This window comes from Impatiens glandulifera, chromosome 5 (assembly GCF_907164915.1).
Source record: "Impatiens glandulifera chromosome 5, dImpGla2.1, whole genome shotgun sequence".
Taxonomy (NCBI): domain Eukaryota; kingdom Viridiplantae; phylum Streptophyta; class Magnoliopsida; order Ericales; family Balsaminaceae; genus Impatiens; species Impatiens glandulifera.
In genome coordinates, this window is record NC_061866.1 from 3059137 (window position 1) to 3074780 (window position 15644).

Below are 15644 nucleotides of genomic sequence, written 5' to 3' on the forward strand. Positions count from 1 at the left end.
ACATCAAACAAGTTACTAATGAAAATCTTTATCTAGATTTCATGCATAGAGAAGAAAAACATGAGATCAAGGCTCGTTTGATATGGGGATTTTGAGAAAATCTTTTTTCTTTCTTTTAGTTGTTAAAAAGTATATTGTTTTAATGGTCTTTGTTAAATGATTAAAATATTTGTAGCTTTTAAATAAAAAACAATTTTAATATTAAATAATTAGAGAAAATTATTAATTTATTTAAACTTAATTCAAATTGATCAAGGCATTTTTTCAAATTTTCAAATATACACTGATGGTTAGAGAAATATTACAGAAAAAAAAAGTAAAAATAAAAAGTTTTTTTTAATAATATTTTATCATATTTATTAGCATAACCATCCCTTTTAAAAAATTATCAAAATTAAAGAAAGTAAAAATTGATAGAAAAAGTAAGCTTTAATAAATTTTTGAACTATGTTTAATAAATTTTTTTATTACCAAATAAGATTTACCTTTTTAGAAAATACTATACTATCATAATTATTATTACAATTATTATTATAATAAAATATTTTTAGATAAAAATATATATTTTATTAAATTGGTAGATTACAACAATTGTTTCAAATAAAATATTTTTACCAAATAACATTTTTGTAATTTTATTTTTTATAAAACCTTGTAAAGAATAACTAAAAGTGCAACAAAAAAATTTAAATGTCTATCATTTCGTTTCAATTTACAAGTAATTAATTGAAAATTTATTCACCAAGTTTTGGTTCGAGTTTGGATATTAATTATTTAAATAAATGAGTTATTTGAAAATTAATATTATGGTAATTTTAAGAAAATGTATATATTTTTTTTATTAAAAGACTTCAAACTAGTTAAATTTGAATTATTTCAATAATTTAATAAAATTAAATATCATCTCATTATTTTCATCCATCACATCATTTAATTAATTAATAAATTATTAAAATATTTTTATTTTTTATTTATATATATAGATACTTTTTAAATAAAATTATCAAAAAAAATATATTACCTACTAAATAAAATTTTTTAAAAAAAGTCAAGCATTGAGACATGTTTTTAGGAGTTTAGTTATTGAAATAATTCAAATTGAAATAGAATTCTACGTCGGTCAGTTTACTTTCTAATATAATAATAAATATAATGAATTGCATAATATTTAATTATTATAATTTTTTTCTATGCTGACAAAAACAATAAAAAAAAGTTACTTAGCGAGGAAGCGTTAGAGTACTATGGCCCTCACAGTATTAAAATGCTCTCAACCACTCACATTATCAGAAGAGATTTAATTGGTCCAATGTACGTCTATTCTGTCACTCACAATAAACCGCCAACGTCACATCATTAATTTTCAATAAATTCAATAAAATCTTAACCAATCAAATAAAATAATTTTTTTTTTTTTTTTTATGAATTTAAACTTGAAAATGACAACTTTTAGTAGTTTATGTTAATTATTAATGTTATTGAATTTATTATGAGATGAGATAGTTTATTAGGCATTTTTTTTATTTGTGATTATTATTAAAGAAAAAATATATTTATTATGTTTGTCAAAATATTTAAAAAATAATTTATATACTCAATAGAAGGGAAAAAAAATATGAGCTAAAATGACAAATCATTAAGAGGATGTTTTATGTAGATTAATTTTTTTATATATTTAAATTATTATTAAAATCCATTCTCAAATATTTAATAATTTTTTTAAAATATTTCTTTAAATATTTAACTTTTATATTTTTTAACCAAACTAGATAATAACCCATTTGTTATTCAACAAAGTTATAGAATATTATAAGTTAAAATTTAGGTTTTCATTCAAAAGTCTTATGTTTAATTTTTATTTAAAAAATGAAACTAATTTGTTGTTAAATTTTCAAATATTTTATTAGTAAAATGAATTTTGTGTCTCATTTAAAAAACATAAATATAAATAAAATAATACAAAAACAAAATAAAAAAATTGAATAAATGAAAAAGAGTGAATTATACAGTTCATGACGGGTCAATGATGTCCTTTTTTTTTTCTTGTCCTAGCATTGCCCTTTCGGAATTGAACAAAATCAAATTAAATATTTTATTATTTAATATTTTTAAATAAATGAATTATTATATTTTGATGAATAATAATGAAATGAGTGGTAGCTTAAACATTAAAAAAAAAAATACTATTAGATTGAAAATATTAAATATGCTGATTACTTCATGTTATTTGGGTCAAATATGTTTCAAAATTTTCAAATAATTATCAAATGCAATAAATTATTAAAACTAAAATAATAACACATATTAACATTTTACATTCTAAAAAAAACTTACAATATTTAAAATATATATATTCATAATTTATAGACATGAAAATAATTGTAAATCAAAATTTACTCTTTACCATTATTTAACATAACTTTTTAACTCATTTCATTTTAAGAGATTTATTTTAATAATCAATTATCATTTCATTAATTTTCTAATCAATAATCTCGTTTAATTTATTAACTAAAATATTAAAATATATTTTATTTAGAATAAATAAATTTATTTTATCATTATATATTAATACTTTTTAAAATCTTTTCATCAATAATATATTAACTTCTTCAAAATCACAATCTCTATTTTCAAATAATTCATTCATTAAACAAAATATTAAAATACATTATATTTTTTATTTTATTTATATATATATATATATATTTTTTGATATCCTTTAAATCATTTTATAAAAAAAAATTAAAATTATGTCAAAAATATCTACCCCTATCCTCCCGAACCGGGCAAAAGTCCAACCAACCGGCGTTTCAGTACCTGCCGGGAAATAACCAATTGGTCGGCGGTCTCTCTCTCTCTTCTCTCTCTTCATCACTAAGCTAATGGCGGCGAGCTTTTCACCGACATACTGTTGGAGTGAGATTTTTATCTCCAAAACCTATAAAAATCCACTTCTCGTGTTCTTCTTCCGACCACCTCAACTTCCTTAATCCATCCATCCCCCCCTTCTTTCATCATCATCATCATCTCAACCACCAATGAATCCGGCCGACGAGCCATCGTCTTCCTCTCTTATTCCGGTTACTCAACCCATGTCATCGGATTCTGGGTTCTTTCCAATTCATTCATTCCCTTCTTCTTCTTCTTCTTCCTCTTTCATCCCTTCTCAGTTTACAGAGTTTGATTGTTCAATTGAGAGAGTTAAGGAAGAGGAGGAGTTGGAAATGGATGTTGTTCCTCGACCACTACAATGTCTACAGTCAGGGACTGTTGTTGTTCCTCCCTTTCTGTCGAAAACTTATGATCTTGTTGAAGAACCAGCACTCGACATGATCATATCATGGGGTAAAAATGGTGAAAGCTTTGTCGTTTGGGATCCTATGGAGTTTGGTAGAACAATTCTTCCAAGGAATTTCAAGCACAACAATTTCTCAAGTTTTGTCAGACAGCTTAATACATATGTCGGTATTGCATTCTTTATGTTCTTTCACAATGTTGTTGTTCTTAGATTTTAGACATTTTTTGTTTTTTGTTTTGTTTTGGTAATTGAGTTGTAAAATTGTAAATGACGTGAACTGGGGAAGACAGTGTATGAATGAATGAATGGGCTCGACGATGACTAAAAAAATGTACAAATTAATTATTATTTTCTTGTTAATGCTTTAAATTGATTCTAAGAGGAGTCTGTCTGTCTGTTTCATATAAACAGGGTTTCCACAAGATTGATACAGACAAATGGGAGTTTGCAAATGAATTCTTTCTAAAGGGCAAGAGACATCTCCTAAAGAACATACAAAGGCGTAGATCGACTCATACTGCTAGCAGTGGATCTCGCGAACAACCCAAACCCGCGTTAGAAAGTGAAGTGGAGAGACTGAAGAGAGAAAGGAGTTCGATGTTGCAACAAGTTATCGACTTGCAGCAGCAGCAACAAGGAACGGTTCAATACATTGACGTAATGGGAAAGAAGCTTCAAGCAGCTGAGCAAAAGCAAAAGAAGATGGTTTCATTTTTGTCCAATCTAGTTCAAAACGCCACATTCTTAACCCGTCTAAATCAAAAGAAAGAACAAGAAAGAACTCCGAGGAAGTTTGTCAAACAACGACAACTCGAGTTGGGCTGTGGCACAAATCCAGACTATCTTCTAGAAGATTCTAAAATCGTTCAAGGGCAAGTTATGGGAAGGGAAGAAGATAAAACAAAAGGGAAGAATGTTGAGAATTACCAACCCGAAGAAGACTATGACCTTGTATCTTTTCTCCCTGCAAGCAGCAGTGAGGAGAAGAGCTTATACGAGGAACTACTAGATTGGCCTGAGATTGAAAACATGGTTACAACAACAACACAAGAGGAGAATCCATGGAATGTGGAAGCAAGTGAAATATGGTATAATAACAATAACAGTAATATTAATGTGGCAGCAGAGTTGGATTCGGATATCTGGGATGATTTAGGTCATCTGCAGGTTGAAGAATCTCCCGTCGAGGATGAGTTCAACAACTCTTTGGCCAGACAGCTTACAGATAGTTACTACTACAAGAAAATGGATCCATAATTGATTAGTCTAGTAAGTAGGTCTTGTGGAAGGAACAATTGGATTTGGACATTTCTATTCAGAACTTCATTTCTATTTATAAATATATATATATTATAAGAAGCTGGGGGAGGGTTTCTCTAAAATCCCTAGTAAAAACAAACATAAGTGAAAAAAACTTGAAATATGATGAACATCATTTATAGATAGTAATAGTAGTATAGTACTACAAAAGGATCAAGTACATTGAACTGAGTTTAGACACATACGCCCCTTAGGTGATAACAGTTGTTGAATTGGGGAAAATATTCATTCTATAATAGTATACAAAATAAATTCATTCGTTTCATAAACTGAAATTTCAGATTACTTACAAGCTTACATGAATATTCTGCCAGAAATTTTTGATTAAGCAGGTTTGGATTGGTTTGGGATAACCTTAACCAATCTATTTGGGTTGCAGAAAGAATCAGTGGTATTCTTTAAGACGACACGAAATATATGTACACTCGAACCCTGCAAGAATTTCAACCAACAAAATCAGGATGACCAATTGCAATTACAAACAAACTATGCAAGTAGAGGGTAGCAATTCAATCAATGCATTTCATTATTAGGTTAGTTAGTTCAAGATTGTAAGATATTGAAATGGATAAAATTGAAGGCAACCAAATCACTTGAAGAAATTACCTCATTAGAGGGGTTAAAAGAAAAAGAAACCTCAACCCACCAAGGTAGTAAGAGTCTTTGTAAGTGTTGTTTGGCTATTTTATTTATTAAATCAGTAACACTACTCCCTTTTCACAAATAAATAAATAATTTTTTTATAGGACCATGTCAACTATAGATATATTGTTATGAGATTTAGATACCTGTGGACTATTTGACACATTTGCATATGTAGAACTTCCAATACGACGTCATGTAGGTGATAACATATCTGTTGCATGAACTGGTAGGGATGTCGGTGGTTTGATCAACGGCGTTAGTATTTCCATGATGCTAGCAAAAGAAGGTCTTTTCCAGGGTTCACTGAAGTATAAAAAAATAACTTGAAATAATGTTTTTTATGACACATAGGAAAATGGGAACGTAGCTTACTTGGACCAACAAGCCTCAATTAAGACAGCTACTTGATGATTCAAATCGCGTGGGATTTCAAGTCTTCTGCTTTTAAAACCAACAGCAGCCACAACCTGCCAGATTATCCACATTGATATGATGATTAATAACTATAAGAAGGAACTTAATCTTCATTTCACGCACAATAGGACACACTTAAGGTCAGAAAAAATAAAATTTGAGGCAATTACAATGATTAGCAGTGGAAAATGAGTGAAAATTCATAAATAATACTATTTTGGGTCAGGTCTTAGTTGAATCAATTTTCTGGATCATCTTAAATTGTCCAGACTGCATTAAATCCGACATCATATATTTATAGTGGAAACAATAAGGTTTGTTTGTATACACCCTGGGATTGAATAATTAGAGCTGTCCAATTCATGTTCCTCCCTTTGTTTCTAGAATTGAACTTTGGTTGAGATTCATTTCACTCCTAGTTTGATGCTTCAAAAAGTGAAGTGCTACGAACCTGAGCAGGATTTAGATTCCCCCAAGGTTGTTGCAATGTAGCAAGCTCCCACAGTATCACACCGAAGCTGTATACATCTGATTTCTCATTCGATGGTTCATCACGCAAAACTTCTGGTGCCATCCATTCAGGCTGTTAATGCAAAAAGAAACAAGTTTATACTATGTCAGCAAGAAATAAAAATTTTAAAATGAAAGAACTGAATGGACTTACTGTTCCAGCCGCCGACTTTGATGAAAGAAATGTATTTGCTTTTAAACGCGAAAGACCAAAATCACAGACCTGAATAGGCATCATGAGACATGTATGAGAGCAACTCCGGTATTTTAAGGTATAAGAATCAGACTTAAATAAAATATTGCAGCCTTATATAGCAAACTTGATAACTCAACCACATATGATATATTTTGAACAAAAACATCCACCCATTGTCCATTCTAATAAATAATATATCAAACAATTATGATGCTAATAAGTGTGACCAGAAAATCAAGATTTCTAGATAAACTAGCTGTGGAAGATCATTGAACATGTTAAGGAACCTTCCATTTTTTATTAAGACCTCCAAATAGTCTTAAAAAGAAGCTAGCAACTATGACCAAGAAAGAACACATCAAAAATATTGGAATGGAAAAACAGAAAGAAAAGGCAGTATCATTTGACAGTCATAGTTGTGTATGGCAGATGATGGATAATCAAGATCAATCCTCAGCCCTATATTCAACATGTTCAATGAGATTCAAATCAATGTCAAGCCCTAATTTGGGTCTTTTGATCATTCTTTTTTGGTTGGTGGATGGGGAAAAGATCTCACCTTGACAGTGTACTTCTTGTCCACCAAGAGATTTGGAGATTTCAAGTCACGATGAACAATTGGAGGACTGCGCCGATGAAGATAATTCATTCCCTTTGCCTAGAATAAACAATTGTATAACATTATTACTAAGCAGAAAACAACAGGAGTAGATATCTGCTATGTCTGTGCTGATTCCTTTTTGGCTTTGGATTAATAGACCAGTATGAACTAGGAAGAAAGTAAATGAACTTCTAACATGCTGTTCCACATTGCTAAACAAAAATGATAGCAACAGAATTGAAGTTTATATGCTTTGAGTGAGAATAAACAATACCACATCATAAGCCATAGTCAATCTACGCCGCTCATCCAAAACGTCTCTTGCACCAGGTCTGTGCAACAGTTTATACAGACTGCCTCTGCAGTTGAAACACACCCAAAAAGAAAAATCCATCAGCATCTACTTCCAACTGTATATAATAGCACATGATTACTGTACAGAAACAAAATAAAACCTTGATAAGTATTCTGTGACTATGGAAAAATTTGGGGGTTCTGTGACGGCGCCCATGAAAAGAACGATATTTGGATGGCGGAGGCGTTTCATGATCGCAACCTAGGAAAGTCAGTGGTGCAATTACTGAATGGATATGCAATATAATAACCAACTATTCAATTTCTTATACTATGACGATAAACCATGACTTATGACCATCTATTACCTCCCTTAGAAATTCTCCGAATAGTTCAGGATGAAAGTCTTTTTCCATAAGGATCTTTACAGCAACTTCCTGAAGAATATAGGTTACACGTAAATATAAGGAAACTAGGCCCTATAACCTAAAGTAAGACTAAAATAGAAATGATATCTTACATAGGTAAGATAAGGCGGTGCTACAAATTCAGAAGAAAAGAAAGACACAAAATCCTTACTCAATCTTACTTTCTTGGAATTGAAGAAATTGTAATTGTAATCTTAATCTCCAAATAAATATCAAATCCACAATAAAATAAAGTAGCAAGCACATAAATTTGTGAAATAATATGACTTACACAGTCATGCCAGTAGCCACGGTAAACAGTACCAAATGAACCTGAAAATACACCAGAGTACATACTTATAACTAAATGGGAACAAAGAATAAAAAGTAACTGGAGATATACAATAATACAATTAGATAAGAAGTGAAAATGATGCAAGCAGGGCATAAACAGGAAAATGACTTAATATCCTTAAAAAAAAGATTTTACCTGCTCCTATTTTCTCCTTTAAAATGATATCACTCCATGGAATATCAAAATGATCAATATCAGGGATAAGCTCTGCACTTGGCTTCATGCTCTGATCTTGCTGATGAAACCTTGAATTTTCTATTCTTTTTCCCTCCAGACTGGACATATCATGACGAAAATGATTTTGAGCAGCCAACTCTGCTGATGTATTTATCGTGCTCATAGTACCTTGAGCACTACAGCTTTCAAAATGTAACAAATCTCCAGCACTAGTACTATTCCGGGTGACCTGTGGTTGAGGAAGAGCAAGCATATTCCTACGTCTATCTAACCCATCGAGTTGTTTGCCAAGCATCAAGTCTCCAGCAGAATCACCAATAATATCCTCTGCAATATTTGCAAGAAAAATATCTCAGACATCAATTGTTGAGTATGTAACATGCTTCTCTCAAATGCGTTAAGGCATGTCAATAAAGAAAATAGGATGCAGTCCAATAAACATGAAAAGTGAGAAAACATATATATGCTTAAACAATGGTTTGATTCTCTAGAGATCGAGTGATTCTTGCAAACAACTTACTGTTTTCTATTTATCACCTATTTATTTATTAAGTTTTGAAAATACTCGAATCAATTAAAGGGGTGGATATCTCAGAGCACCGAACACCCTTTATTGACTAACATAACCAGACAAGCTGGACCATTCCTTCCAGTATATCGAACAGAAATAAGAAAAACATTTCTAGCAATAGGAAACAGTCTACAATAACTTGGCGTCAGATAAACTAAATAATCAATAACAAGCATGAGTACTTGAGAAAAGAGATTACCTGGGGGTGAATCATCAAATACAAGATTAAGGACTTCGCAGTCAGAAAAGTATTGTTTGGCTTGTGATCCAAAATCAATTGCAGATTCAACTTGCCTAAATCGTGGGAAGCACAATGGGGAATAAATTGAAATGGAAGATGGGCCATTTAACAAGGAATCTGGTGCACATAAATACCCAGGTTGCCCAATTAAGTCAACCAGATACTCCCTACAGTATAAAGTACGAAATATCATTCAAAAATCTCCAATAAATAGGAAAGCTAATGATTAACACTTCAGATATATCCAGAATGCAACAATTTCTTTTTATTTATTGACAAAATACAACAAATTACCATAAAATACTGTGATGGCCCACATCCGGAAATCACAAGAAATAAGAATGAAGTGTGAGCCTAACGGACTATAGTTCGTCTTCCTATGAACCTCTTGGGCTTGGCTTGTTGTGGCCCAATTGCTTTGCACAAGGAATCTACCCTATAGTTTCACAAGTGGGGGTTCGAGAGTTACCACTTCAATTAAGAGGTTGTTTGAAAAGAAATATTAGGAGTAAGAGTAGATGTCCACAGATCATTAAGAGTTTACGCCGAGACTAAATACTCAGGAAGAAAGAGAATTCACAAGAAACACATTAGGCTTTTGTAACAAGAACATTGACCACATGAGAAAAAACACTATTCATTTCTCAGGAGCAATAATCAAGTGAAGAAACTGAAAATTAATGGAGACTGAAATAATTTCCAAGTTTACCAATTGAGAAACTAAAGGAATCTTCGCACCGAAGCTAATCATGCGAGAACATGTGAATCTTATTAGAGAAATCTAGGTGCAGCAGTGCGGTTCATTTAGGGCACATGAAAGGGAGGGAGAATACATGTCATTCGCTAGACTAAAAGACGCTGCATAAGTGGGCACAAAAGAGAGAAACTTGGGCTTAATTACTAATGCATGACTTCCGATCCAGAAAAATGTGGAGAAAGCCCGCATGGTACGATTTACCTTTGTGGATGTACAGAATCAATAAATCAAGACAAATAGGATATTTAGCATATTTACCTCTCCAGGCCAAAGCGGACTAGACAGGAGGAAGCATTCTCATTCTTGCAATATTTGCATCCCTTGACAATACGGCAGGGTAAATCAATTGCATCAGCTAAAACCTGAAAAAAAAATAATGGAAATGGGGAGCTTCATATCAGTTGTCCTGCTCATCCAAAAGCAAAGGCTAAAATATACAAAAGTTTTAAATATTTGCAATTTCTGTATCACATGAGCCGTTCTTCATCACTGAAGAGCTAAGGTATCAACAAGAGGCAAGGGAAGGTAAAAAACAAAATAAAAGAGAAGCAAAAATATGCTCAGATAAAGAGAAGTGCTAGAGTGTATTTCCTTTCTAGAAATACAGAACATTTGCATGAAAAATAATTTAAATGCTTATGGAGCCTACTCTAAACTAGATAAAACAATATAATCCAAACAAGGATCTTAATTATAAAGGTAAAATTTTCTATTTGATTGAGCCTAAGAATCCTCCCAGAAAAGGAAAGAAAAAACTAATTGAACTTTCATGGGGGCACTCACATACTTTAAAAAGCAATGATCTGTGTCTGCAGAGACCAACAGAAAGGGTACCAATAGGAAGCACAACAGATCGTAAACAATCCTTGAGTTCATCAGTAGCTTCCTTCCATAAAGGAATAAGGGCGTCTTCTCCAGTAGAAGCTACTCCCCTTGCAAGAGCAAGAAGTTTACGTTATAAAATTAACATCTGATGGGGAAAATGTAGAAGCATAGTAACTGTGATCAACCATTGCGTCAAAACTCACCCCATACGCTCGCAAACCATTTTTGCTAGGTGGTCAACTATTTCAACCGTATTCGTGCAACAGCGGGAATCATTATGAATTCTGATCTGCAATTCCTTTAAGCTGTGATCAGAATGTTTATCCACCAATATCGCCTCGACACAAGAATCTATGCTGGGATCAACAGCTTTGAGCATATTAAGTGATGGAATACGTCCACTTTCTTGGAGGTCATTGCACATGACCCAAACATACGAGTCCATGCCATGAATTGAATAAAACCCATCCGGAATTTTGTCAGAATATGATAAGCGTCCACTGACCTGATATGCATACATAAATTTGGCAACATAGGACAATCAATTTAAAGGTATTTAAACATCATAATCTACACAAAGGTCATCTCATGACAACTCTATATATGAGAATGTGAATTAACAAGCAAGCACATGAAGGAATATAGCGCTATGAAAAGCACAGTAAATACTGAGGAAAATAAGGAAATTGACGTCAAGAAAAGCGCAGTTAATGTTGGGAATCAACAAAGAAACTAAATTCTTTTCTCTAAGAAGCATTTCTTCAGAATAAGTACCAAACAGACAACAAGAAACAGATCCATTATACCAAATTACTTGTTTTTCCGAAATCCATATATAACTGTGTTCAATTGTTGTATCAAACTGTGGTTTCTGTCAATTAATCGATCTTATTTGCTTCCTTATGCAATTGGAACTACAACCATAACGTTTGAACTTCGTTGCAAGACATTTAGAGCACCTATACACATGTTGGAACATAATGAAATCTCTAGCACTCCTATGAGATGCAATCAATACTCGTGCATCAGTATTACAAGCAGAATGAAGATAGCTAAAAAAATACGGTAAGATCATCTAACAACAAAAGGCTTACCCAAAACCGATGAGAGATGAGCTCAAGTGAGCCAGATAGAGTAAATGATCGAGATTCAAATTCGTCAGAAACTGGATCCAGGAAATTCGGATCGTCAGCGCAAGAAGCTTCAGATGATAAACGAAGTGCCAAAGCCAGCTGTAACTGATAACTTTCCTCCGTTTGCTGAGCCCAAGTTCTCGAAGAAGACGATCCTCCTAACCTAGTCTCGGACGACTTAGAAATAAATTCTGATCCTCCTCCGGCGCTAACCTTAAACGAATCGTCCTGTACATGACTGTAAAAATCAGGATCGCTTGCCGCAGCTGACGGCATATAACCTTCTCCGGAGATTGAACTCCCACCGAAACTGCTACCACTTGACTGCCTCTGTAAACCGATCCCTCCTGTTCCTGTTCTACCTGGAGGATGCTGAATTAAATCCCAATCAAAAACTTTCTCCGATTTATTACCTTTATTGTTATCTCCAGATAGAGGTTCCATGTATGAAGCAGCAAACTGCGTCGTCGTCGGCGGCGGCGTCGGGTGAGGATAGTCGTCGGGAGTTTGGCTGAGAAGAGTGTAGTTCGTCGACCGGCGGCCAGGCATTTCCATGGAAATGACGGCAAGAAGAGATTGTGAAGATTGTTCGAAGAGAAGATCAAGATTCCATTTGACTAGTTGGATTGTATAGGATTTGGCCTTCAAGTAGCACCGTCTCTCTAGATTTTCTCTCACTAGAAATTATCACTTCGAGAGGAAATTATGGAATTCCGATTTGCTTTTTTCTACTTGTTATAACTTATATAACGTCACTATAAAGTATACACTCATTTATTACAAAATAAAATAAATAGTTTGGTAAATTTATATGAGTTACGACTACATTAGTTTATTATACATAAACGTTCGTATTCGACTCAAACAAGTCGTGTTATACTCTCAATCGTGTTGTGTTGTATCGTGTCTAAATTTTATGTATGTCATATCGTATCTTGACTCACTCAAAATATTATAATTCACGGACTCTTTCGTGTCGTGTTATTCGTGTCCACGAGTTTATTCGTGTCGTACTAAGTCGTGTTTAAATTCGTATTTCGTGTTATTCCGACTAGATTTTGTTATCGTGTCAACATAATCGTGTCTTGACACTCTTGTTAATTATTTATTTATTTATATATATTAAATTATATTGTTAGTAAAACTTATAAAATATTATTATATTATTAAAATTAAATTATTATTTATATTTTTTTAATGTTTTAATAATAATTAAAATTTTATAAATAATATGTAAATTAATAAAAGTAATATGTGAGATAATTATTATGAGACATAAATTTCTATTCATATAATTTATTTAATATTTATATTTTATTTTAATATTTTAGTATATTTTATTTTAATTATATATATTACAATTATAAAATTAAATAATTTATAAATTTAATGAAAATCTAAATGTATTTAGAGAGATGTGGTCATTTGCATTTGATAATGTTAATGTAAAAGTGTGTAGTTTGAGAAAGAAAATGGAAAAGAAAGTGGGAAATGTGGGTAAAATTTATAAATATATATTATTATATTATTAAAATTAAAATATTAATAATAATTGAAATTATAAATAATTAAAAAATTAATAAGTAATTAATAAAATAATATCGAAGAGAATTATTAATAGACTCACATTTTTATTCAATAATTTATATTTTATTTTAATTTATATTATTTAAGTTAATACTTTATTTTAATATTATATTTTAGTGTGTTTAATTTTAATTATAAATATTATATTTATGAAATTAAATAATTTATTAATTGAATAAAAATGTAATAGGTTTAGAGAATGTTAATGTGGATAGCTTAGGTCATTTGACTAATTGTGTTTATGTCGTTTCGTGTGTATACTCGTGCTCGTGTCGTATCCATATTTGTGTCGTGTCCGTGTCGACTCGTAACCGTGTTTCGATCGTATAAACTCATAATCGTGTCGTGACCGTGTCGTCTCGTGCTTGTATCGTGTCAACCCAAGACCCGAGTGAGATAATATTGTATCGTATCGTTCCGTATAAATATCGTGTTGGATCGTGTCAGTTCGTATTTAGCTAACTCATTACTCAACTTACAACTATAGTAACAATTTAAATAATCTAACAAAGTAAGTGTAATTTTTGTCTAATATGGAATGACTGTTAAGGCCATATTGGCAATCTAATTCTTATCGTGGCGGTGAGAAAGAAACTAGAGTTTTAAGTTTCGGGTTTGGTTTGGTTAGATATGTCTTGAAACAAACTCTCACATAAAAGTTTGTTGGTGTGTATGTAGTTGATATATTACATATTTGATTATGTGTTTTATGGGTTACTTTAATTAAGATTAAATTCATAAGATCGAGTTTTAGGTTTCGGGTTTGGTTAGAATATGTCTTGAAACAAACTCTCGCATTAAAGCTAGTTGGTGTGTATGTCGTGGATACATTACATGTTTGATTATATGTTTTATGAGTTACATGAATTAAGCTTAAATTCATAAAACCTCGTGTGCATCAACTTAATTTACACGAGCTCGTGATGCAATTTCCTTATACAAATTTTTTAATGACATATAACTTTTCATTTGGATGAACCATGTTGAATTGTTACGATTGTGTCTTGTGGAAAGGCCGGTGAGATTTCTCACTTATAAAAGACAATTTATATCGTTAAAAAAATTAAAAAATTTGAATTAAGGTGAACTACCATGACACCCATAACTATGCCTAAGCGTTTGAAGGTGGATACATTACAGGAAGATTAAGACGACTCTTACCGATGAGTTTATGTCATTAAAAGTTTGGATATAGTTCCTTCGAAGTTTAATAAATAATGTGTTTAATATATCATTAATTCCTTGCAGTTTTATTTCATGCAATCTAAATAGTCTTATCTAGTACCGGGATCTAGGTCAATGAAAGTTTAGATCCATAGAATGTTTAGGAAACAAGACACTCCCACACTAGAAGAGTCCATTTATGTATACTCGATCATCATATCTATTAAATTGAGGCTTATGTAAAATGTGAAACATATTGAATTTATTGGCGTGTTTAATTTACTTACTAAATTTTTAGATTATGAGTTATTTTATTTTTCATATTAATTATTTTTTAAGTATGACTGAAATTATAGTTTTTTTTACCTATACATAATAATTATGATTGAATTAGTTTTTAAATAATTATATATAATTTTTTTCTTTCTAATTAAGTTAATTTTTTATTAAAAAGTTAGCACATTATATTGTATTTCAGTGTATTAAATATTTAGGAGCATTAGTTTAATATACATGTTTTGAATTAAAATAAAATGTATTATAACATAAGGTGTTAATTTATATATTGATCAAAATATTTAATTAAATAAAAGAAAATGATAGTTTTTGTAATGGATAGATATATAAATAGCGGTGGCTCATTTATTTGACCAATTTGTATAATATGGATTTAACTTTTTAAGTGTAGTTTTCTTAATGGATAAATAAATCGGTGGCCGCTCATGTTTAATTATTTGACCGATTTATATGATATGGACAAAAAAAAAAGTTATACATTATATATTATTTAATAAGTGGGGAAAAAAATATACATTATATATAATTTAATAAGTGAAAAAAATAAAAAAAAATATATACATCATATATATCTAATATCATGTTGTCCTTTGGTGCATTCCCCCTTGGCCTTATCCACCCTAAACCCTAAAAAAACAACAATAAATAAATACTGTCAATTTATATATATACATATATTTAATTATTAATCAAATAATAACATTAATCATGTAAGTTTGTTTTCTAAAAATAGGTCACTTTTGAACATTTATCAAATTTTGTATTATGAAATAATAATTTTATTTGTTTATTTCGACACAAATATACATTAAATTATTCGTCAACTTACTTATTTTTTAAAATATACAT

General features: G+C 30.9%; 2 protein-coding genes across 3 annotated transcripts; one reads left to right on the plus strand and one right to left on the minus strand.

The window, feature by feature from the left end:
- Nucleotides 1-2756: 2756 nt before the first annotated feature.
- LOC124940524 (heat stress transcription factor A-3-like) lies at nt 2757-4658 on the plus strand. Of its 2 annotated transcripts, none has more exons than XM_047481049.1 (2): nt 2757-3464; nt 3713-4658. In XM_047481049.1, exons 1-2 carry the CDS (start codon nt 3042-3044, stop codon nt 4556-4558), a joined length of 1269 nt encoding a protein of 422 aa, XP_047337005.1. In that variant the 5' UTR covers nt 2757-3041; the 3' UTR covers nt 4559-4658. The 2 variants fall into 2 exon arrangements, with proteins under 2 accessions (XP_047337005.1, XP_047337006.1); XM_047481050.1 differs by having other exon boundaries at nt 3216-3468.
- A 66-nt stretch (nt 4659-4724) lies between these two features.
- On the minus strand, nt 4725-12450 carry LOC124940523 (serine/threonine-protein kinase CTR1). The gene is made up of 16 exons (XM_047481048.1): nt 11709-12450; nt 10818-11119; nt 10577-10721; nt 10048-10151; nt 8991-9199; nt 8179-8547; nt 7981-8021; nt 7650-7718; nt 7443-7543; nt 7262-7346; nt 6946-7044; nt 6345-6413; nt 6132-6263; nt 5639-5733; nt 5410-5569; nt 4725-5053 (listed from the first exon to the last, which is right to left on the minus strand). The coding sequence occupies exons 1-15, from the start codon at nt 12300-12302 to the stop codon at nt 5458-5460; spliced, it is 2526 nt and encodes an 841-aa protein (XP_047337004.1). The 5' UTR covers nt 12303-12450; the 3' UTR covers nt 4725-5053; nt 5410-5457.
- Nucleotides 12451-15644: the final 3194 nt, after the last annotated feature.